Source organism: Amblyomma americanum, chromosome 2, assembly GCF_052857255.1.
Source record: "Amblyomma americanum isolate KBUSLIRL-KWMA chromosome 2, ASM5285725v1, whole genome shotgun sequence".
Taxonomy (NCBI): Eukaryota; Metazoa; Arthropoda; class Arachnida; order Ixodida; family Ixodidae; genus Amblyomma; species Amblyomma americanum.
Genome location: NC_135498.1, coordinates 92,179,543 through 92,203,492, shown reverse-complemented (window position 1 = coordinate 92,203,492; position 23,950 = coordinate 92,179,543). Strand labels below are relative to the sequence as shown.

General features: G+C 47.3%; 1 protein-coding gene across 4 annotated transcripts in view; it reads left to right on the top strand.

The window, feature by feature from the left end:
- LOC144121600 (uncharacterized) overlaps window positions 1-21,089 on the top strand; it is a 31,573-nt gene extending 10,484 nt beyond the window's left edge. For all 4 annotated transcript variants that reach the window (XM_077654898.1, XM_077654899.1, XM_077654900.1 and 1 more), the window contains exons 3-4: window positions 521-727; window positions 17,694-21,089. In XM_077654898.1, the coding sequence (XP_077511024.1) occupies window positions 521-727; window positions 17,694-18,164 (678 nt within the window). In that variant the 3' untranslated portion in view covers window positions 18,165-21,089. The remainder of the gene's footprint in view (window positions 1-520; window positions 728-17,693) is intronic.
- The last annotated feature ends 2,861 nt before the right edge of the window (window positions 21,090-23,950 follow it).

Below are 23,950 nucleotides of genomic sequence, written 5' to 3'. Positions count from 1 at the left end.
TTGAAGTTGATAGCAAACTTTCGAGATATGCGTGCAAGTTACCACGACATTCTTGGAACAGTGTAGAATCAGCTCTGCCTGGATGCGATCAGTCGAGATAAATCTGGTTGCGTCTTGCATCACAAACAAAGTGGCATGCCGGCAGCTTTGAAGAATGAACAAACCAACACTACAAAGAAATGTGGCCAGTTTGCTGTTTACATGTGACGGGCTCTTAGCTGCCACTTCAACAGGTGCAGCTTTGGCACCTGAAGGATTTGGTTCGCGCCGTCACCATAGTTAACTCATGGTTGCAATGTTTCTGAATGTGGCGTTGCTGCTGTTAGAATGGCCAGTGCCACGGTGACCTCCTCAGGTAAGGAAAAAAATGTATGGGTGAGAGTGACACCTGCTGTGTGCGTGCAAGCTGAAGATTCAGCTCACTGTTGTGCGTCTCCCTGTGGGTGCAGCACTTCTTGGATGTGTTGGGTGCACTAGGGGCAAACTGACAATGGGTGCATTTTCTTTTTCTCTCTCTCAGCCAAGGTCCCAGCGCGAGAGCAAGACTGCAGCGGGCAAGCGCGTGAGCAGCCTGGAGGCGGCCGCCAAGGAGGGTGAGGCTCTGCTCAAGGAGCTCGGCCACAAGGACAGCAGCGACCCAGACAGCGGCCGCCGGCGCACCCGCTCCCAGACGCGAGGCACCCCCACAGCAACGCCGCCAGCACGGCAGCAGCGCCAGGCCAAGGCTGTGAGTGGCGCTTTGTGCTTTTGAAGCAAATTTAGCGAACAGAGAGGAAAAAGAATGCAGGTTAAGTGCAGTTAAGTTTGCGAAGGGCATCACCGTATACAGCCGACAGGTAATTCAGGCTTGTAGGATATTTCGGACTTCGATGAGGCACCGTCAGTAACCTCATAAAGGCACATACATATTCACGACGGATATTTCGGACTTTCAAAGTTCGAAAGATTGATTTTTCGGACTAATTTCAGTCGCCTGCAGGCCAAAATCGGCCAAAATCGGCCATCTTATCGGCTTTTCGCCGGCACAAAAGTCGCCATCTAGAATTGAGGGGGATTTACTCTGCAGTTAGATTGGCTTGGCATACTTTTGGTACCTCATTTTTGCCAGTAGAGGTCCTGCGATCTCTTGACACTTCGAGGCGGCAGTTGTATTGTCATTGGCGTCAACTTGCTTTTGTCGCCACCGTTGTTACGGGCAGTTATCACTTGTCTTACATGTTGAAAATTGGTTGTTGGGGCTCGGCGGACACCTGAACAGTGCATTAAGGGAAGGGATAAAGGAGGGACAGAGAAGAAAGGAAGAAAGAGGTGCTGTAGCGGAGGGCTCCGGAATAATTTCAACCACCAGGAGATCTTTAACGTACACTGACATTGCACAGCACATGGGCGCCTTTGCGTTTCACCTCCATCGAAACGCGGCCGCCGCGGTCTGGCTCGAACCCGGGTACTCCGGATCAGTAGCCAAGCTCCCTAACCACTGAGCCACCGTGGTGGGTCTCATACGTTCGTCATTGGCTGTTTCGTCACTTGGATTTCTCCGACCGAGTGGTGCTCCGTCTTCACGAAGTTACATCCGTTCGTCGTTGTGTGATTTCGTCCGGCGGTACCACCGCTTTGAACGAAAAGTGCCTTGTCTTTGCGTGTGTTTGACGAGCGTTGTAGTGCACACTCAGGTTGTGGACAACATGGCCTCGCCAGGTCCGTCAAAGAAGCGTGGGAAGTATTCAACTAAACGCCGCGACCTTGCTGTCTAGCGTGTACAGTGAAAGCACAACTTTGGTGTAAATACAGGCGCAAATTTTTGCCACCAAGAGAAATTGGCTTCAAGGTAAAATCAGTGACTTTTTAAAGCCGATTTCATCTCGATAAAGTGATTTTTTTTGTACATTGTAGATTTTTTGGACTGTTCGATTATTCAGACCATTTTTCGGGTCCCTTTGAGTCCAAAAAATCGGTCTGTGACTGTACTTGCAGGGAGGGTATGGGGCCAGGAAATGACGGAAGGCATACAGTTGGCAACCATTTTTTTTCGAGTCGAAGGAATCGTGTAAGCATCAAAAAAATTCGTTAGTATGAAAATATAGCCTCAGAATAAACCGCATCGGTGGCCAAGTCGTTTGAGCATCTGCCTCACTTTCGGAAGGTGCGGGGTTCAATCCCCAGTGCTGCCGGATATCCACTGGTGATACAATTGGCACAAGCTTTCCCCTGCCTGGTGCTCGGCTTCTTTAGGGTGAAATGCGTGGGATATGTGTCTCTGACCCCACCTTGAGTAGAAAAAACAACCTTGTGCCATGGCACTCTTTGGCCACAGATGCGATAAAAATTTATAATCATCATCATCAAGAATATTACTGCTTTAACTTCTGAATGCCGAGTGGTTGCAGTAAGGCATTGGGTGAATACTGTATAAATGCGTGTAAGGGCCGCACTTTTTTTTCCCAGATTTGAGGGCCAATTTTCAGAGTGCGGCCCATACATGCGATGTGCAAAAAAAAAATAAGTAAAAATATCAATCAGGGAATGAGTGGCATTTATTCGACGATAGTCTTCACTTGCGGAGTATTCCGACTCCGAGCTGGTGCTGTGCTCTGATGCACACTCATCCCACTAGAAGTCGCACAGCATGTGAGCTGTCAACGCGTAGGCGTTTTTCCGCACTTCCATCATTTAGCAGAGCAACTCTTCTTCGAGTTCGGAAAACTTGCACGGCTTGCCTCGGAAAGTGCGCTTTTTGCAGCTTGCGTTCTTCAATGCATCCTTTTGTTTGCACCATCGTCGGACGCTCTTCTCGGCTGCGTCGAATTTCCTGCCTGCCGCACACTTGCCGTGTTTGACAGCAAACTCCCAGCCGTGTAGCTGTTAAGGTGCTTGCCCATCGTGCTAAAACTGCAGTGCTCGGCGGCAGCAGGCGAAAGCCACAACTAGGGTGAACTAACACGCTACCACATGATGATGATGAGCCGTGGCCTTGGGCGCCATTTGCGGGCAGCACCTGGAAGCTCCTGTGCGCATGTGTTGTCTCTGCGATCAAGTGCACCGCTGCTCGCAGCCGAAGCTGATTGCAAAGGACATGGCACATGCATTTCAAAGGCTATTCGGTCGTTCGAGCGACGGTGGCGGCGCCACACGGCCTCTTCCTGAAGCGGCGAGCCGGTGATCGCTCTGCGCTGCGTGTGCAATCGCAGTGGTTAGGAGCGTAAGATATGCGTCAGAAATGAGCATATTCTGTTATTCTACGATGTGGAACATCCCAAACAACAAACACGTTGTTTCTGCAAACACGTAAAGAGTTCAAAAAGCAGTGGTTTAGTGCATTCTGCAGGTTGATAACGTGTTTGAGCCCAGTGACCCTTCTGTTCCTCAGCGACGTACTCTGTTGACGCCACCACACCGTGTCGTCAATGCATTCCTGTTCGGAGTTTTGTTCATTCGACCAGCGTAGCGTGTTACAGCTGCGTGAAACCAGTACAGTGCTTAAACACTGAGCTGATATGAAGTTTATTGGTTATATTTTATGGCAGACGTTTGCAGAAAACAAAGGCGCTTCAGTTCATTCTAGTCTGGATTAAAAACAGCTTTCTGGATTGAACACGGTAACTGCTAAATGGCAATATGAATAGCAAGAACTCCACAATATTGTACCTACAGTTCTCGGACATAATGCGCAAATTGGATGAATTACCGCAAACGCTTCTTGGCAACTGTCGTCTGCTCATTCGATCAAAGCGTTTTCCCCCACTAGTCAAAAACACATTTTGAGCGCTAATTATAAAGCTCGGACAACCTCCTTGCTGTCACTTCAAACAACAGCTACACTGCCTCTTTTTTTACTGCTTACTGTATCTACGCACATAATTTGCACTTTTTATTCAGAAATTAGGGCTCAAAGAAGCGGGTGCGCAAATTACGCGGGGATTTCGCGCGAGCGCGACTTAAAAGACTCCACAGAGGTCATAACGCGCAGTATAGGTATAGTGTATGTTGCTGCGTATACGTCAGCACCCGGACCCGCACCCCACGTTGGCCGCACCCCAGAAAAAAAGTTCATTCTATATGAAAAGACGCGAACCCCCACCTTCCCTTGCGGGATGGCATGAACGTGCATGCATGAAGCTGAATAAGACGCTAAAACAGCGTCATCGCTTGCGGCCCAGCCAATTGTTTGGTAGTTCCGGATTCCGTAAGTTTGCTTTCGCAACTTCGTCCGGGATAGCAAGCGCGAATCAATAAATCAATTATCACACCAAACAATTCTTTAACAGTGTTGCGCGAGCGTCGACCAAACTGCTTGTCGGCACCTTATCACGGCGCGGAGCTGCGAAGCCGGCGAGAATAGCCACGTGCACACTAGTTTGCCGACACAACGATTGTCGTCTATGGACAAACTTGTGCGCACGCGGTTATTCTCGCTGGCTTTGCCGCTCCGCGCCGTGACAAGGCGCTGACAAGCACTTTGAAACTTGCCGTATAGTTGAGATATCCCATCGCAAGACACGACCGAACAACCAAACACAAGCCGTCAGAGCCACCAAGAAAAGTGTAGCCGGCAGTCGAGTCACATGCATTAGCCAAACAAACAGCGGTGTTGGCTCTTCTATCAGCTGCCGATCCTCCCTGGAAGCTGGCCGTCCTGAGTGGCGATGCAGCTGGTGCCTCCGCGATTGTAACAGCGGTTTCTGACACCACCATGAATGCCCAGTGCAGAAAACATTCAAAAAGCCTTCCGAACAAACACACGGAATAGCCGAATGCTACTGGGTAGAGCCCGCGTGCATGGTGGTGGTCTAGCGCAGCGCGGTGCAAAAATATGCGAGTAAAAGATGTTTTTTTTTTTTTGTAAACCCGGGTGATAAGTTAAGGGTGTGCAAATTATGCGAGGGTGCAAATTATGCGTGTAAATACGGTATGTGACCAACGTATGCTGCAGGTAGACTATAGTCGGATACAATTAAATCTGCAGTAACGCTCCACCCACATTCAGCACCACCGAACAGAATTCCTCCGTGAGAAAATGGAGACTGCTGGTAAAACTTTTCTGTTTACCTAAACAAGCAGCCAATCACGAGTCAAAATTGTAGGCTCAAGGATTTTGATCTTTCTGGCTTCATTGATACAGCCACATTAAAAAGTTGATTTTGATCACTGTTGTAATTGGTACGTGCAGTTATATTACGCCATGGATCGTGGCCAGCGTTACCAACTGCTGATTTTTTGTTTTCAGTTGTGTCATAAGATCAGCGCGCAATAGATGCACATAACGTATTTATACGGGTAAGGTCCGCGCTCGTGTAGGCACGAAATATAGCGTCAGACTGTTTGGGTCGTTAAAGTAGTTTCTTTCCGCTTTCAGGTGAACAAGAATGTGAACGCGCAAAAAATTACAGATAAATGTGTTTTCGCACTTTACTATGCTGAGTTCGCAAGTTTCGGAGTTTTTGCGGCACTTGCGAACTAGCGATTCCATGCTCATATCGATAAAAATTTAATCTGTGCCTGTAATGCACTCAAACTTAAGCGCAGGATCTTATTAATAACCGACAATCATGTACTGCTGCTTATCTAGACTCTAAGAATCGCACCAAAGTGCCAGAACTTCAAGAAGCCACTTTGCTTCAACAGAGACGCACGCTGTGGCATCGGCGCTATCACTGCCTTGTCCGCTATGTCGTGCTGCCGCCGCGCCACCTACAGGAGCTGGAATGACTGAATTCCCCTGTGGGTCCTGGAAAGTTTGGGTGCGGCCCTTACAGGGATATTTTTTTCTATTTCCTTTCAGAAAACAGGGTGCGGCCCTTACACTCCTTGATAGGTCAGTTTTGTGCCTATTGTGATGCTTAACAATTGTAAACCCCAGCATGTAGAATGTAGAGAGATGACAAATGGTGACTGCTTTCCTGAGCTTAGCATTCAGTGGCTGCTCTGCCTGTGGTAGCGTATACGCAAGCCAAAATCCAGATGCGTACCTCTCAGCTTACCCAATTTGTCCAAGAGGCCTCTGATTTTCGACCGAACCTCCTGTTTGTACAGCCAGAACCATTTCTCTTGGAAATTACCCTCAACTTTATGCCAGGCAACATAGGCAAACCATGTTTTCAGATGCGTACTTATCTGCGACAAACCAAAGTGACCGAGGCTATTCCAGTTGCCTGCAGATTTCGCAGGCTTCAAACTTTCGTACTTATTCACACTTCATGACTACAGTCGACAACCACAAATTCGAGTGCCTGATTTTCCGGACATGCTTGATTATTCGAACTTTAATGTATAAGAGCGCCTGAAATTTCGGGCGCACTGCAACTGATTGCTCGATTTTTCGGACCTCGTTCGCACTCGCCGCTAATACCCAAGCTGCCATATATTGTGTACAGTGAAGCCTCATTAATTGAAACTACAGGAGAGATTGAAAACTTGATCAAACAAAACGAAATTCAAGCTTAAAGGGAGCCTCTTGCGATGCTGAAATTCTGCGCAGTTCACAAATTGCGCCTGCATGGTTTCGAATTCATACTGTTCTTCAATGTCTTCCGCCGCACGAAATTAAACAGTAGTTCTCGCAACTCGTATGTGCCGAGTCTTTCGCCTTGAATATGGAAAGAGGTAGCAGCGAAGCGCGTGGGAGGCGTACGGTTTTACGGAGACTGCCAGCGTGGGAGGAAATGGTGGTGCATTTCAAAGTGGTCTGCGTACCCGCAACAAAATGCACCGCAACCCTGACTTTTCTGTCATAAAACCATAAACAGCTGGCGTTTCGATGACAGGCAAGACACCTCTCATCATACGCAAGCCGCCGCAGAGTGCATATCGCCGGATACGATGCCGATTATGACTCTAGTCACTAGGCCTCATGACGAAGGCCAACGCTGACGGAGCGCTTGCTTCGGTTGTTTCTCGGTTCTTATTGTTTCGCCATCTATCTTCGCGTTCTCGTTCAGGACCCATCTTACTGCGGGCGCAGCGCAGTTCTCGCAGCAGCATGTTCGCTTTCCCTTTTAGAGTTTGTCCCAACCTGTGCGGTCATCGACGACATGCCGGGGGCAGCACAGGCAGGCTGAACTCGTGAAAGCGATCGCCGCCCATCGTGTGTGCACATGTTGTGCGGCGAAATTTAGTCATGAGCAGCTTTAGAATTTGTGTGATACAGGTGACCCCTTCCTCCGGCGTATTGGTATTAAGTTCGGGATTTTTTCGGTGAAATTTGATTTTCTGGACTGCCCGATTTCTCGGTTGTTTTTGTGGTCCCTAGAGAGAGTGAAAAATCGGTCGGCGACTGTATTTCCAAAATGCAAAAGTTCTGAAAGCTTGCTTATTCAAGGTAAAGAGTGCATTTTTGATGCTGCTTCTGTATGTGGTAACCACCGTGTTGAATTTTGTGTCTGCTTTAAAGCATATGTACCGTATTTACACGATTGTAAGTCGACCCTTTTTTTGAAATTTAAAATTCCGAAGTGGGGGGGGTCGACTTACAATCAAAAACGAAACCTTGAACTGCCAATAAAAGCAAGAAAAACAATCAGGGACGCTACTGCGATGTTAGAAGTTTTTGTTTGCTCTACAGCTCCAAGCGTAAAATTCAGGTATTCCGCGGGCTTTTTGGCCAGGATTTTTAATTTTTTATTTTTACTGCGCACACCGTTGCCCACCGCGATGGTTCAGTGCTACTGAACAGGATACCCGGGTTAGAACCCGACCGCGGCGGCAGCGTTTCGCTCCCATGTGCTGTGCGATGTCAGTACAGCAGGTTAAAGATCCCCAGGTGGTCGAAATTATTCGGGCGCACTTCACTACGGCACCTCGTTCTTCCTTTCTTCTTTCACTCCCTCCTTTATCTCTTCCGCTGATATTTGAGACAAATACTGCGCCACTTCCTTTCCCCCAAAACCAATTTCATTTCATTTCACTCGCGGCAAGGGCTGCGCCAGCGCCCGGGAGTGTCGCTAGCTGATGGAAGAGCCGCTATTTCAGTTGGTTGCGTAATACGTAACATCGGCGCTTCTGGGGAATGCCGATGTTTGCTGGAAGAGCCAACGCCCTGACACCGATCACTCTTTGTTTGGTGGTGCTTGGAGTTGGCGCTTTTGACTCGACTGCCGGCCGCGTGCTTCGCCATGAGCTCTCCAGGTTCGAAAAGCATTTGGCGCTCATTCACTGCAGTGTTTAAGAGGGAGGCCATCATTTACGCCGAAGAAACCAACAACTGCGCGGCGGGCCGCAAGTTTGACGTTTCTGAACGGTTGGTGCGGGAGTGGTGGAAGCAGCGAGACAAAATTTTCGATTTCGGCTCCAAGCGAAGAGGTTACCGCGGGCCGAAGTCGGGACGCTTTCTGGAGCTGGAGGTCAAGCTTGCAGCGTATGTCACCGAAATACGTGATCGGTCCCTTCCAGTGACGTGCGAAATGATCACGCAACGAGGCTGGGTCTTTGTTGCGGAAGCTGGAATACTCTGAACAGACTTCAAAGCCAGCAGGGCTTGGGCTTCGAAATTTATGAAGAGGGCTGGCTTCTCTCATCGTCGACGTACTAGTGTATGCCAGAAGCTGCCTGCTGCTTACGAGGAGAAAGTTCTCGCCTTCCATAGGCACTACCTCAAGCTCCGCGACTCGCAGTGATACCTGCTCGGCCAAATCGGCAATGCGGACCAGACTCCCGTCTACTTCGACATGACGAGCAACACAACAGTGAGAGTGAGGGGAGCTCGCGAGTTTAAGCTTCTCACGACAGGAAATGAAAAACTTCGGTTCACTGTTATGCTATCATGCTTGTCAGATGGCACAAAGCTCCGACCGTACATCGTCTTCAAAAGGAATACTATGCCAAAGGAAATGTTCCCGAAAGGTGTGATTGTGCGAGTGAACGAAAAAGGCTTTATGACGGACGACTTAGTTATTGATTGGTACCGTCGGGTGTGGCTTTTGAGGCCAGGGGCATCCCTCAGAAATCGCAATCCGAACCTCCTCGTGCTGGACTCATTTCGCGGCCACCTTACCGCGAAAGTGAAGGCAGAGCTCCGAAAAGAAGATACAGATATGCTGGTGATTCCCGGCGGTCTGACGGGGCAGCTGCAGCCGCTAGACGTTGGCATTAACAAGCCATTCAAAGACTTGCTGCGGCGTGAGTACGAGTGGCTGGCGGCAGAAGGGCGGGAACTTACACCAACGGGGCGCGTGAAGAGAGCCTCCCTTGCGGCTGTGTGCGGGTGGGTGATTTCCGCTTGGGCGGCCGTTCCACGCGATGTCGTGGTGCGATCATTTAGGAAGTGCGGGCTTTCCATGGAGGACGATGTGCTGTGGGATCGCAGCGGCGATGACGACGACAGCAGTACCACTGAAGATGACTCAAGTGAGGGTAAATAGCCCATCTATGCAATAAATTTTCGTTTTTGAAGCGCTCCACCGGTGTTTTTTTTTTTTTTTTCGGACATGCGATTTGGGGGGGGTGGGGGGGGGGGGGTCGACTTACATTCGCGTCAACTTTTTTTTTCTTTTCGGACATGCGATTTGGGGGGTTGACTTACAATCGTATAAATACGGTATTTAGCATGTTTCTGTTTGCCGTGATCGTGCAGAGGCGTGTGAAAGTGAAAGGCGTGGTGAAATGGGCAGACCTTGAGGGCATGGTGGCCACCTGAAACTGACCATACAGTGCACGCAGAACACACTTTAGATACAAGAAATCCTGCAGTTTGTGGCCTATGATAGCATGTGTACTGATAAAGATTGGCATCGTTGAAACTGGTGAGGTTACATGCATGTGCTCTGCAATCCAGGTGTTTATTTTTGAGCTCAGTTCATTTAGGGAATGACGAGATGCATTGTTTTGTTATGCAAGTTAGAAAGCAGAGTGACTGTAGCGCTTGCACCTCTTATGGCTTGCATTGTTCATAAATTGTCTGCTGTGAGCCACAGTGACCAATGGATCCTGCAATCAAGGTAACTTGGACTACTCGATGCCTTTTCTGTTTTGCGTGTCACGAGGCTGGAGAAAAATAGATGAAGGGGGCACCAGAAGGGCCTTTGGGGCATAAAACTTGTGGGCTTGTGCGAATGCAGTAGCCGAATGATTTTTCACACTCCAATAATTTGAAATTGCACATTGTTTTGGACTTTATTGTGGGACCATCACTCATCTCATAGGAACGTGAGCATATTCACAACCGATATTTCAGACTTCTTGGAATCCAAGAGTTTCATTTTTCGGAATGATCAGAGAACTTCCAGAGCCATACCTGTTACTTGGGGATTTTAATGCTCACTCCTCTCTGTGGGGAAGCGAACGCTGTCACGCTAGAGGTCAAATAATCGAAGATTTTATCGTGACGAATAATGTATGTCTTTTAAATACGAAAAAGGCCACATACTGTTCTCCAACGTCTGGGAAAATGAGCAGTTTAGACCTGCCTTTTTGTTCACCTTCTGTTTTTAGCGATTTTAAGTGGGACGTTTTAGACAACCCGTTTGGGAGTGATCACCTACCAGTTTTTATAAGCCTATCATCCTCACCTGCAGTCATCCCTACCAAACCACGGCGATGGAAGCTACATTTAGCTGATTGGGCGTTGTTTAGAGAAAAGGCCAGATTAGAAGACATTTACTCAGAAACACTTAGAATAGATGAACTCAATGAAATTCTCACAAAGTGTATCATCGATGCTGCATGGCTAGCTATTCCCCTGTCCACAGGCGTGGTGCGCCTGAACCACAAGGTATGGTGGACGCGAGAATGTTGGGAAGCCAAAAAACAACAAAATAAGGCCTGGGGTGTATTTCGTAGGTATCCTACTCACGAAAATCTAATAGTTTTCAAAAAGGCAAAAGCTAAAGCCCGATATATACGGCGGAACGCGGAAAAAATGTCCTGGCAAAATTATGTGTCTTCAATAAACAGCTCGGTAACATCAAAAAAACTGTGGGAGCAGATAGAAAAGTAAATGGCAGCTATTCCCCATTCACCCTTCCTCTGCTGACGGATCCTGGTGTTCAGACAAGTATTAAAGAACAAGCAGACATTTTGGGGCAACATTTTTTTATAGTTTCTAGTTCTTCCCACTATACACAGTCATTCTTAAAATACAAAAACACAACCGAAAAACAAAGGCTCCCTACGGCAGGCAGCACAAACGAGCCTTACAATAATTTGATTACACTTCAAGAAATAGAGTACTATCTATAAGTAAACAAACTGCACCAGGCCCCGACGAAATTTATTATAAAATGCTGTCCCATCTATCTGAGCAATCTGTAGAAGTTCTGGTAAATTTTTTTAACAAAATATGGGTAGTAGGGAAAATACCAGCTGCTTGGAAAAAAGCCGTTATTGTTCCATTTCTAAACCCAGGAAAGCCACCAACCTCCCCTAACAGTTACAGGCCTATAACCCTTACAAGCTTTCTTGCCAAATCTTTTGAGAGTGTTATAAGTATTAGATTAATGTTTATTCTAGAATCCCGAGAGCTTCTTGATGTCCACCAATGTGGTTTTAAAAAAACATGTTCCACAGTCGACCATTTAGTCCGCCTGGAAAACACAATCCGAGAGGCCTTTATACACAGGCAACACTGCCATTCAGTTTTTTTCGATATGGAGAAGGCATATGACACGACCTGGAGGTTCGGGATTCTTCGCGACCTGGCAGAGCTTGGTATCCGCGGGAGGATGCTGAAATATTTGAGCGACATTTTATCCAACCGTTCTTTCCAAGTTCGTCTCGGCGCAACCCTCTCAAATAATTTTACTCAGGAAAACGGCGTTCCTCAGCGATGCATTTTAAGTACTACATTGTTCATAGTAAAAATGAATTCTTTAACCAGTATAATTCCACGGTCCATTATGTACTCGGTCTACGTTGATGACCTTCAAATTGCGTGCACATCTTTTAGCCTGGCAACTTGTGAGAGACAACTACAACTCACAATAAACAAATTAGCACTTTGGGCAGACAGAAATGGATTTAGGTTTTCTCCACAGAAAACTGTTGCGGTTCTTTTCTCGCTGCAGAGAGGACTGCAGATTAATCCTACCCTCCACTTGAACGACACCACACTTCCAGTAAAACAAGAACACAAATTTTTAGGCTTAACTTTTGACAAAAAGCTAACGTTTCTACCACATATAAACACCCTAAAAAAGAAAACCACTCAATCCCTGAATATACTCAAAGTACTCTCACGGAAGTGTTGGGGATCGGATAGGAGGTGCCTATTGCACGTCTATCGCTCTCTAGTACGCTCTTCGTTAGACTATGGATCCATAGTGTATGGGTCTGCGAGGCCATCATACCTTAAAAAGCTAGATCCAGTACAAAACCTCGGGTTGCGCCTTTCAACTGGTGCTTACAGAACATCACCCATAAATAGCCTTCACGTGGAAGCAAATGAGCCGAGCCTCACCAACAGGAGAACAATGCTTACCTGTGCATACGTACTGAAAATAAGGTCGCTACCGAAACATCTTTGTTACACCATAGTTACAAAATGCCCATCCAGAACACTGTTCACCAACAAACCTCAAGCTGTAAAACCATTGCTCCTCCGCTTTGAAGAAATACGCCAAGAAATAAACATACTAGATGCACTTCCTGATGTTGCCCAGAGACCCGATAGGTTGCCACCTTGGTACTTGTTTCCTGGTGTATGCGATTTCGCACTGACACACATTCAAAAAAGACATACCCCACTGGAATATATACAGCAAGAGTTCCTTGGAGTAAGTGAAAAATACAAGAATAGCACAGATTTCTACACAGATGGATCTAAAACAGCACTCAATGTAGGGAGCGCGATAGTGCAAGGGAAATGGGAAAAAGTAGTCAGGCTGCCTCAGTGTGCTTCAATCTTTACAGCAGAATGCTACGCCATTGCTCTAGCTGTAGAACAAATATTGAAGAAAAACATACAGAACAGTGCTATCTACAGTGACTCCCTCAGCGTAATTACAGCAATAAACCCCAGAAATGCAACCGAACCCTTAATAGGAAACTTAATACATAATGCATACATAATACATAATGCCCACGTGCTGGGTTCCCAGTCACGTGGGCATCAGCGGAAATGAGAGGGCTGATGCAAGCGCCGCACTTGCCCTTAACGCAAAAATAAAACCAGTAAACATACCGCATAAGGACTGCATCAAGTTAGTCCAGAATAAATTGAGAGAAAAATGGCAGGCCTCTTGGGACGACGAGGTTAACAACAAGCTGCACTTTGTAAAACCTGTCCTGGGTGAATGGAAGACCTGTAGGCACCAGGAACGATTTATTGAAGTAATTTTATGTCGTCTTCGCATTGGACATACATACATTACACTTAATTTCTTACCAGCGAAACAAGACATACCTCGTTGTGAAAGAATTCAAGACGAACTAACAATAAACCATATTTTATTCTCTTGCGCAAAACTCGAAAAACTAAGAAATAAGCACTTTACGAAGTTTTATAATGAATACATTCCTTTACACCCAGCGCTGCTTTTAGGCGAAAATGCCATTGTTAACATATCTTCCGTTTTTAGCTTTTTAAAAGAAGCAGGTGTTCTTCAGAAACTGTAAATTTTGATCCACAGCCTTGCTTTACAATATGATGCATTTCAGCCATTTTCTCATTCCATGAGAGGGCTGAGGTGGTTATTTGAATGGTTGGGAGCCTCAGGATCCCAGCCAAGGATGGCTACTGAGGTTATCTGACCTTCTTGAAAGCGTTTATTTTTAGCCATTTATAAAATTTCTTCTTTCTCTTATTACTACCAGAACGAAATAGCAATTTAAGTCCTCTACACAACCATGTTCCTCCCACCTACAGAAAAGTGTTCATATACCTTGAGCCTGGCGCATGATAGCCTTAGCTGCTTATGTGCCATTAAACTCAACACAACACAACATTTTTCGGAACGCCGCTAAGGCGTGCTGTCGTGTTGAAAATGGGACAGCGGCACTGTGTCGAGGTTTAGGCAATGCTGCCCATGGTGTGGGGCAGATGGGGGTACGCAGGGGTTGAGGTGTAGTTGGAGGTGCTCAGTTCCACTTGCTTCTTTTTGCGAGTTCTTTCTCTCGTTCTTCACGACTTTCGTTGTCCCGAGAAATGGTGGCTTTTCTCACTTCGCCGGCGTGCGTAGTACGGCACGTGGTGTACATTTCGGCACGTTGCAGGCTGGTATTGGTGCTGTGGGGTCGTACGGACACGACAAAAGCATGGCACTCTGGCTCAAACACTATCTGATATAATTGCTTGCAAATGGAACATGGATAACGGTCAGCTTTGATTTTTGTGGCCAGTTTTTCGCAACAAAGTCATCCTTTTCGGGTCGCGCCAAGTCTGAAAGATTCGTCTGCAACTGTATTTGATCATTTCTAATACTTGATGATGATGATGATGATGAATTTTTATGGTGCAAGAGCAGCTTTGGCCACAGAGTGCCATGGCACAAGGTAGTTTTCATTGCATAAGGTGGGGTAAAAGAATATTGCAGATCTTTTGGCATTCAAAATCTCGGGAAGTTTTCATCTCAAGTGAATAACGATTCCTGAGCGCTTGCTTAATGCGGTTTTGGTTTGACATACCTTATTTACACGATTATAGAGTTTTTCCTTAGTTCATCACTGTCAGAGTTCATCTCACATTATAGTAAAACCCCATTATTACATGCCCGCTTAGCCACCATTGAAACCCACATATTTGCTGACCACTTAAAGGGAAGCTAAAGCACTTTTCGAAAAAAATGAGTTCTCTACGTCATTTTATAGCTTTTAGTCTGCTGAAAAACAATACTTCATTCAAAAATAGCGGAAATAAATGCAGAAAGCTGTTGTTTAGAAGAAACCACGACCCATCGCCTCGGGGCGCCGAGCTAACGTCGCTCTTGCCCGTGATTGGCCGGTACCGTCGTGACTTCCTCCACGGGGATCTCCGGCCAGCATCGACGGCGTTGCTGTGTAGCGCGTTGCTTCAGCTGGCTTTTAAGGACTATGTTTTGGAAATTATGGATAATTCAAGCAGTGTTGAACAGTTTGGACATTCACCATGTATGTTCGAGCCATCAGCAACTTTAGAAAATGGTGGAACCAACGACGCCGCTAAGTGCGCCAACAGCGAAGGTCATGGCGCGACATTTTCATGTGTTAGAAATCTCGAATGGATGGATGCATGGATGACAGCTTTTATTTGAGCTGTCATTTCCACCGGAAATGGAGACACCTTAGTACTCACCGCCCCTGGCACGCAGGCCTGGATGGCGGGGGCCGGAGCCTCCGTGACTAAAGGCTAACAAAGAGATTTTATCTATTCCCGGCCTCAGCCGCCAGGCGGATCTGCTTGTTTCTGCCGAGCGGGTTCTTCGCGGCGCAGCAGGGCTTCCCAGCTTTCTCTGCTATCAATATCTTCGTCAAATCCTCGGTAGTCAGTGCATTTCCATATTCTCTGCTTCCGGGTAACCGTGGAGCCGCCGGACTGACGGAACCTGGACGAGCACGCGCAAGCCTATTCCAAAATCGTTGAGAACTACAGACTAAACAGAAAACTGGTGCCACCGCTGGATAAGAAGCTAAGTAATAGAGAAGCGACCGCATGGCGGTGCCTGCAAGACTGAGATTTCGTTAACCCAGTATGGGCCTTTCACGTCCTACCAGGGTAACACGAAAACCAAATCTCGACTGATACATATGTTTTGCGTAGATGCATGTGTGTGCATATCCTTTGTCTAGGTGCATGTGCAAGGGGAAATAAAAAAAAGGAAATTGCACCGAAACGTTGTGTGCCGCTGCTACATAAAAGCCTGGCCACCAACTTCTTTCCGGTGACAGTCTGTGTGTGTCTTCTCCTGTCCCTGCGTCTTTTTCGCTGTTTTTTTTTCTCTTGAACAACTTGTAACGCCTGTAAACATATCTAAATCAGATCACCGGCACGCTTACACGAGTCTCGCGAAGTAAAGCATTACTCCCAAAAGTCTTTTAGAACTACAAAAGAATGCCAAACTGGATGAGCTGGAGTGGGTTCACTGCTGTACTGCAGCGCGAAGTGACGAGGCGACCGAGAGGAAGCTTCCGTGTGCGCTTTCTTGCTGTCTCATGTTCGGGCTACTGCTCAACCATGAAACTTCTACACTTACCTCCGTGCGTTGTTTTTTTTGCATGCTGAAGACGCTTTTGAACAATAATTATGGCTGCGTTCCGGAGCTCGCAGTGCTGCTCATCAAAACTAGTGTGCTGCGAGATATAGTTGCTGCTGTTGCGTATCGAGATAACCAGCAGAGTTACTTGTGGATGATATACATGCATGCTTACCGCGGCTCGACAACTTTGCCGTTCCGACTTATGGACAAATTAGCATGAATTCTGGGGCCATTGTCGATAGTTAGCCATGACCAAGCGCTCATGAATGCAAATATTTGCTTTGCTCAAGTATACTAGGCTTACATAATCGCTTTTTTGTTCAGTTAGGTGCAGCTGCTTGTGCTGCACGCTGATAAAAGACTAAGAGAATTGCTTGTGCTGCCATAAGGTGCACACAGTGAAGAAAAAGCAAGAAGGCACACAGTGCGTAACAAACTCAAAAGAGTTCATGACAGTGTACCTTAAAAACAGCTCTGGAAGTGGCTGTAGGTCAGCTTGGATGTGAACCAGCTGGAAAAGGCAAAGAGTTTGCAAACAGGTAAGAAAGTAATATAACGAAAAGAGAACTATTGGTGCACATATTTTGTGCAGGTAGTTTCGGCATGCTGCGTACCACCAGGTTGTCTGGTTAACGTGGAAGAGGCTGGGGAGAACCGACAGATTTTACCAAGCTGTTTGCTGAGCGCTGTTCAAAAGAAGCACCATGCCAAAACTGGTTTATATACAGGCTTCAAGCATTACACGGAACGCCCGAACGAGAGAAAGTAAACAGCGCTAGCGCTGGCAGAAGATTACGTTGATCTGTGGTTCGCCAATGCGTGGGCCGCAGCGAAGCAAGCGCAACCAGACGGCTGGCCGACTGTCCGCGAATGGCGTCACTCCTGCCAGTTCTCCCTCTCTGCCGCCCCTCACCCGACGCTTCCGGAAGCGACGAGGGTGTGCCAGATGCGGGTTTTTAAGAAGCGATTGCAGCTCTGTTTGCGGACAGAAGCGGGAAAAAATTTACACACGTGATTTTCAAGGTCCTTTCTTCCCAACCACAGCATTTCATGCGATTTGAAAACCGTTTCAGTTTCCCTTTAAGGCGTGGTCATTCATGAAATGCCTACCGGTCACGGAATGTGACAGTTCGGCTGATGCCGTGCATTGCCCTTTCCAAAAACCATTATCAGCGTTGATCAGTGGAGTTAAGCTTGTGAGAGGAAAACTGCATGGCAGTGCCAATTTCCTGTAGTTCCGTTAGTTACTCTACTGTTTGCATACCATTGTGAATGTTGGAGCTGAAATGCTTCATAGTGGTACATGTGTTCGCAGCTTCTTTCAATGTAACGCTGCAGGGCTTGAGCCTTCTCCCAAGCGTTAGTGGTCGCAGTAAAAGCAGTTCATCACACACACTGCGTTGTCAGCTCTGCATAAGCAACAGTGCGAATCAATGTGGGCTGATTTAATGAATTTTCCTGTATTGCCTGCCCTTGCATCACTTTTCCCACCTGTGCAGAGCTGTGGCTTAGTGCCGTGTAAGGTGTTTGAGGCAGCGAATTATCTGCAAGCCTAAGCAGCATTGTCGCTCATGTGCCCGTTTCTGTATGATGCAGGAGACTGCACGGCGGACCCCTGCCAAGCAAGCACGCAGCAGTGCCAAGAAAGGCCCAGCCTCCAAGCGATCCAAGAAGGAGGAGGAGGAAGAGGACGAAGAGGAAGATGTGTCAGCTGAGGAAGCTTCTACGGCAGCCACCACTGAGGAGGAGTCTGCCAGCAGCAAGGACGCTGGCAAGGAGAGCAAGGAGCACAAGAAGGAAGAGGTGAACAATGAGGAGAGCGCGAGCAAGTCCCGGCAAGCGGACTCCGAGGCTGACGCAGATGCATCTGAAAAGAAGGAAGAGCCAGAGGTCAACAACAAGGAGGACAAAGCGGAAAGCAAGGAGGACGTGGAGATGACCGATGCGAAAGAGGAGGCGGAAGCAGCACCGGTTGCCAAGGAGAACATCACCTCCGTGGGGGACAGTGCACCCGCACCGGCGGTGCCAGCGGCTGGCTCCAAGCCTCCCGAGGAAGTGGCCGCTTAGTGTACACCGGCGTCAGCCCGGTGCTGCCGCACCCTCTCAACATCACACCTCTTTTGCGTTATCCCAGTGTGGCCTGTCTGTTGTGGGCTCTGCGAGCTTTGGCAGGCATCTGTGTGACAGCATGGCAGTTCGTTTTTTCCTTCCTTTTTGTTGCACATCACATTTGGCTGAAGCTTTCCTCAGCATAGCATTGTAGGGAAGAGTTGGAAATGTTGCAGCAGTCACGCGCGCATCGTGCTTGTTCGGCAGTTCTCTGGAAAGGCCAAGGAACAGTGTCCATATTTATTTTCTGGGTGGCGTTTTCATTTTGTGCATTCGGATTATTGTTCTACATGCAGCCTACGACATTGTGGCGAGGTCTCTCTTAGAGTATGATTCAGGCTTTTGGGGGGCTGCTTGTGACAAATTTAAGAGACCTTGCCAGCATCATTTGTAATGCAAGTTTCACGAAACACTGCCAACCCTGAAAGTGCAGTCTGGAAATGCCATTGCTGTCATTCAATGCTGTCATTTGCTGCACAGATGATGGGACTGTGTAGGGCACAAATAAGGCAGGCACACACTGGCCTTTTCCTCGAGGCTGCCAGTCCGGTTGCCTTCTTTTTTTTTTTCCAGGAACCTTGCAAAGCTTGCAGCCCTGGGCAACGCACAGGACCCACTTTGGGATGACATTGAACAAAAGGCAAGGAAGCTTGGCACTTTCTTGGTCTTTCTCTTTCCTTTGGGGAGTTCTCAGAGCCTGACATTGGCTGCTGGATAGCCACCACTCTTATCATGCAGGAACTTGTGTTGCGTTAGGCTGTCTCTTTGTCAGTCAGCAGCTTTGTTTGCCCTTGACAAACTTCCAGGCTCTATGTCTATTTGCGCTTTCCATTTTTTTTCTGCATGTACCATGCTTGGTCCTCAAACTGAGGTGCCAGTATGTGAGGGCCGGATGTTTGGCGCAGGTCAGTGCTGCTCCGTATTTGTTCACTTTACTTGTGCGTTAATTGCCTTTTCATCAAGTCATGGTCATCTCTTCCTTTGCATCTGGTCATATAAGAGGAACGAGTTTAGGAATGGGAGGTGTGATGTGGAGTGTGCGAAATTCCTTCTGCACTCTTTTTTTAATCCTTCTTTCAAAAAGACTTCATTACCTCGCATAGTGGTGTCACGAACTTCTTGTTGGCATCGGTGGTTGCTGTTCGTGTGGCGCGACTTTGCATTCTGTAAATTTGCCAGGACAGAGCATTGCGTCTTGGTTGTTTTGCAGCACAGTAACGAGGTGCTTATGCTGGACGTTGAGAAAGGAGCAGAGCACACCTGCCCCCTGAGTCATTCTGAGATAAGTACATCATTATCGCCCATTCTGTTCCTCCCGTGCAGTTGAAGTCCGTGCCCCCTTGGCAGTTAGTGTCGGGACTCTGCCGTTCGTTTGATTTCAGCAGCGCTGCTAGGAAGACTCGACACCCAAAGTCAAACAGAGCTCTGGAGCGATTTTGTAGAGCAGTGTTGTGGTTCAGAACTTTCCATCCTCAGTCACAATCAGTTCTGTGCAGCTTTTCTAGCAAGCATTGTGGGTTTGTGTCAGACAGGCCTTCCCTAGTTTTTTCAGTTCAGCCCTAACCAGTCCGTACCATCTGGCTGCGGTATACCTTGAGAGGAAGTGTTTTCATGGGCAGCAGCAGCAACGCACTGTAAATACGTGCATTTGCTTCCCCACTCACCTCCCGTTGTGCGCATATTTTCAAACAAATTAAGGTGTGTGCCTCATTACTTTTCAAAGAAGGGCGCCTCTGCCGATCCCTTTCGTACATGCCCATCGTGTTCTTTTGCTTGTTGACTGGATAAGGTGGGCACGTGTTCGCTTGAACTGGGTGGTGCAAGGTTTGCTTGTTGGAGCGGAAGGTTTTTTGGGGTGGGTTTTTGCACTGAAGTAAAGTCACAGAAAGCTCAATATAGTGTGGCAGGCTGGCTGTGTGAGGCATTCAGCGTGGTGTGTGCAGCGGCCTTGTGGTTGTGTAGTCTGTTTTATGCGGGGTCATGTCCCATCTGATCCTAAATTCAGAGGTGGGGCCTAATGATCCTCGAATAGATTGGCCCTCACCGCTGTACGTGAGAGTAACTTCACTGGTCAGGTGCTGCCAGAGTTCAGTCCACAGTGGTTTTGCGACCTTGTATTGGGCACTGACATTGCAAGCTCATGTGTGCCAATTATCACTGTGAATGCTGTGGTTTGTGGCGGGACTGGTTCGAACTCCTTGCAAGTGTTGTTTGTGTGTTTTGCTACAAATGCATTGTAACTATTGCAGAGTCACACGTTAGCATTTTGAAATGAAAGCTCTCTAGTTTGGGATCTCTATCAAGATCTCTATAAATTGGCCCTCTCAACTAGTCTCATATACTTGGGATTCAGTGAAAGTCTGAATTTCTCCCATTGGCTGTAAGTGCTTTGACTTCATTGTCAGAGTAGAAGTGTGACCCAAGAAAATTCAGATGTTTGTACATTTTGTTAGTTGGTGAGACCCTGTAAAAATGTTATCTGGCCAAGAAAGTTTTGATGTTTAGTTTGCAGCTGTTTGCAGTTAATTTTGCAACATTGCTGTTTGTTTTTCTTCACTGCTGAAGGGAAGGGAAGCTCATAGCTTGTCTAATTGCCATGAATTTTTCTGCGTAGTGGTGGAGACAGTGTGCTGGGCTGACGTGTGTGCAGAGAGGACTAGTTATTTTTGGACATGCCCTGAAACCTTGCCATAGTGCGACGGTCTTGTGCTTTCCAGGGACTAGAATTGCTGAGTTTTCTTATGTTTTTTGCCTTTTTTCTATTTCCTGCCTCGCCTTTGTAGTAGTCCCTGCTCCCCTTGTAATTTTTGTTCCATGCTCTCATTTGGTATTTTCATTCATGACGATGGCGATTGTAAATCCAATAAAGTTTCCATCAAAGTATCTAGACTGTTGTGTGTGTTTGGTGGTGTGATGGTTGTAAGGTAATCTTTTTCTTCATGGCACAGCCTTCTTTCTAGGGGCGCAAGGAGACCAGGAGGCCTGCGATGGCTGCCTGCAATTGCCGCTGGATCTGTCTCTCTACCTTCTCTCGCGCTGTGTCCTCTCAATATAAACATTAACTAGCCCAGCTTTCTGCCTTAAATCTCTTTTCACCTTTCAGCTCAGACAGCACCTCCTCCCGTCCATGGTTGTCATTCTACCTCCATCCCAACCTCTGTGATCCATTCAGAGGTGAACTATGAACAGTACGCTGTCACTCGAGCGGGTTCTGAAACATCGGTCTAATTTTTGATAGAATGCGGTTGGGGACAGTGGCCTGCCATTTGTCCACGGGGATCAGACCAGCAAAACTGACACAATGTTTATGCATGCATGCTGTTGGCTAAGCAACAGGACAAATCAACTACAGGCATCTTGGGACTGCAGCTGGCTGGAGGAACGAAATGCAAATGTCATTCTGAGGCATTATACAGCAGTGAAGACGATTGTGAAGAGGCCAACTACACATTTCCGCTGAACAATGGATTAAACCCACGATACCCCACTCCCGCAGCCCCTGCGGTTATAGCGTTAGGTGGCTCGAGAGGAAGTAGTGTCTTAAGCCCCCGGAGGAAAGCAAACAAACGAAGAATGCTCATTTACATAGAGGTGTAATGTAGCCGGCATGGACAGTATCGGAGATGCATATATATCGACACTTTCTGAGCATCGTTATTAGGTATACTGCTTGAGAAAAATGAACGTATCGGTATTGAAATACATTTGTTACTGTATCGTGTATTTTACTGATACTCTTTACTCAAAAACAAGTGTGGTGCAGATTTTGAAGCTGCTATGAGCCGGCGGGGTTCTTGCAGGCGACAGTGCACTGAAAAATGGGAAGAATTAGAAAAGAGACTATGCCAATGCCGTTGGCTCGGTCACTCTTCTTTCTTGCTACGTTCTTTGTCTGGCAGATAGACGTGTATGTTGCTCGTCTGTAGTTTCGGTGACAAAAGGGACGAGGAGACAGCTAGGTTCACAGGTATGGTAGAAACGTACTCCTTCATCCCTATTTCAAGTAGCGGTGGCTGCCAAAAAAAATGGAAGACGTTCGCCTTCATGCTCAGAAGCTTTCAGAACATTTGTCGTTTACTTTATCAGTACGATCGAGGTGACACATTCCTCCGCTCGCTGGCCAATTGGGTCATCACTGCCGGCAGCATCAATTGCATCAGCTGACGCATTCTTTTGATTTGGAGAAGCAAGCGCCGCAACAAGCCGTAGTTCCCAAGAGGCAGTAGTGAAACCTGAGCTTCTTTGTCTCCACGATCATCGAGTCGACATGGCTGATAAAGGCAGATCTCATTTAACCGCCAACCTCGAGCTGTACTTGTCATAGAAGACTACCAATATCACCAATGACGAGTCACACTCGTCCGGACCGATGTTGCGATGTTCCAACCGCCAAAGACGAGTTACGGCCGGTAATTGTGTAGCTTGCAATTTTCAACGCTACAGGGCGGCAGCTGACAATGAAAAAAACATGTTTCGCACCTTTAGCGCGTTTTAAGCCAGACAACAGCCATTTCATAGTGGCGTCACGCTCACATGATTGAAGAATACCGGTGGCGGCGATGTCCCGAGAAAAAGCTGTGCTTCTTGGAGCAGTTCTGACGGCAGCATTGCTGACGATCTAGAATTATTTTGCAAGCTGGAGACGGCTTCAATGAGATAGGAGCGTCCCCTTTGAAACGGGGTGGTGGCAGTTGCCGCCATGCTTGGCTTATTAATATTTGATTAATGGTGCTGTAAACTGCCTATCCATTCGCCATTTTCTTTACATTTTTAACCCTACACTCCTAATCTCATGTCACCTCTCTGCTTCTGAGCCACCATTCTTCCAATCTCGTTTTGCTAATTTCCAAGCGAATATTCATTCTCATGAACATTGTTATCTTTAAATCCTAGGACCTTGGGGAGAGAGTGCCTGCAGAGACATCCAGATGGAAACCTCCCATTCAACTATAAGATGCTCAATTGTTTAAAGCTTACTTCTTCGTCCTTGTGTCCTGCATACTTACTGGTTAGTTTCCTAGTCCTGTTTCGCCATATTGAGTCAACGCTATTCCTGTGGATTTAAAAATTGGAGGGGACACACAAGCTCCACCTGAAGGCTATGGCGTGATAGCGTTAATGAGCCAATAATGTCCATGTATGTGGAATTGGTGATTCTCAGCTTTACATTCATAGTCCCTCGGAGTCCACACGCCACTCCTTCCGCAATGGTGCAGCGATTAAAAGATACACCACTGCCCTGCGATGGCAGGTGGTGCACCGGTGGGGCATGTGCGACCCAAATTGCTCTTCCCAAGCAACCTCTGGCGATCAATCATTGACTTAACAGCCACCTGCCACGTTGGCTAGTTTGATGACAATCCGGTCAGCAGGTTGTGATGATGGCAGAATGTCACGTGCCGTAGATGGCCCACCTTGGTTACTTATCCGGCGGGTGGCCACCCTATTTTTCGCAAAGTGCCAATGCCGGATTTTCTGGGTAATGGGGCATTTAAAGCTATCTCGTTAATACCTTAGCTACACACCTGTTATCGTACAATTTTCTCTGGCGTTCTTCATATAGTATTTTACTCTGAGCTTCCCGCGCTTTGAACTATGCGTAGCCCATATTCCCCTGTACTGCCTCGTTTCTGGTTTTGGCGTGGGCACCTAATGCTAACCTTCCAACCATCTTCTGATTTACTTGATTCACTTCTAATCACGACTGAACTTGTGCCCTTAAACACAGGACCGCATTCCTGAAA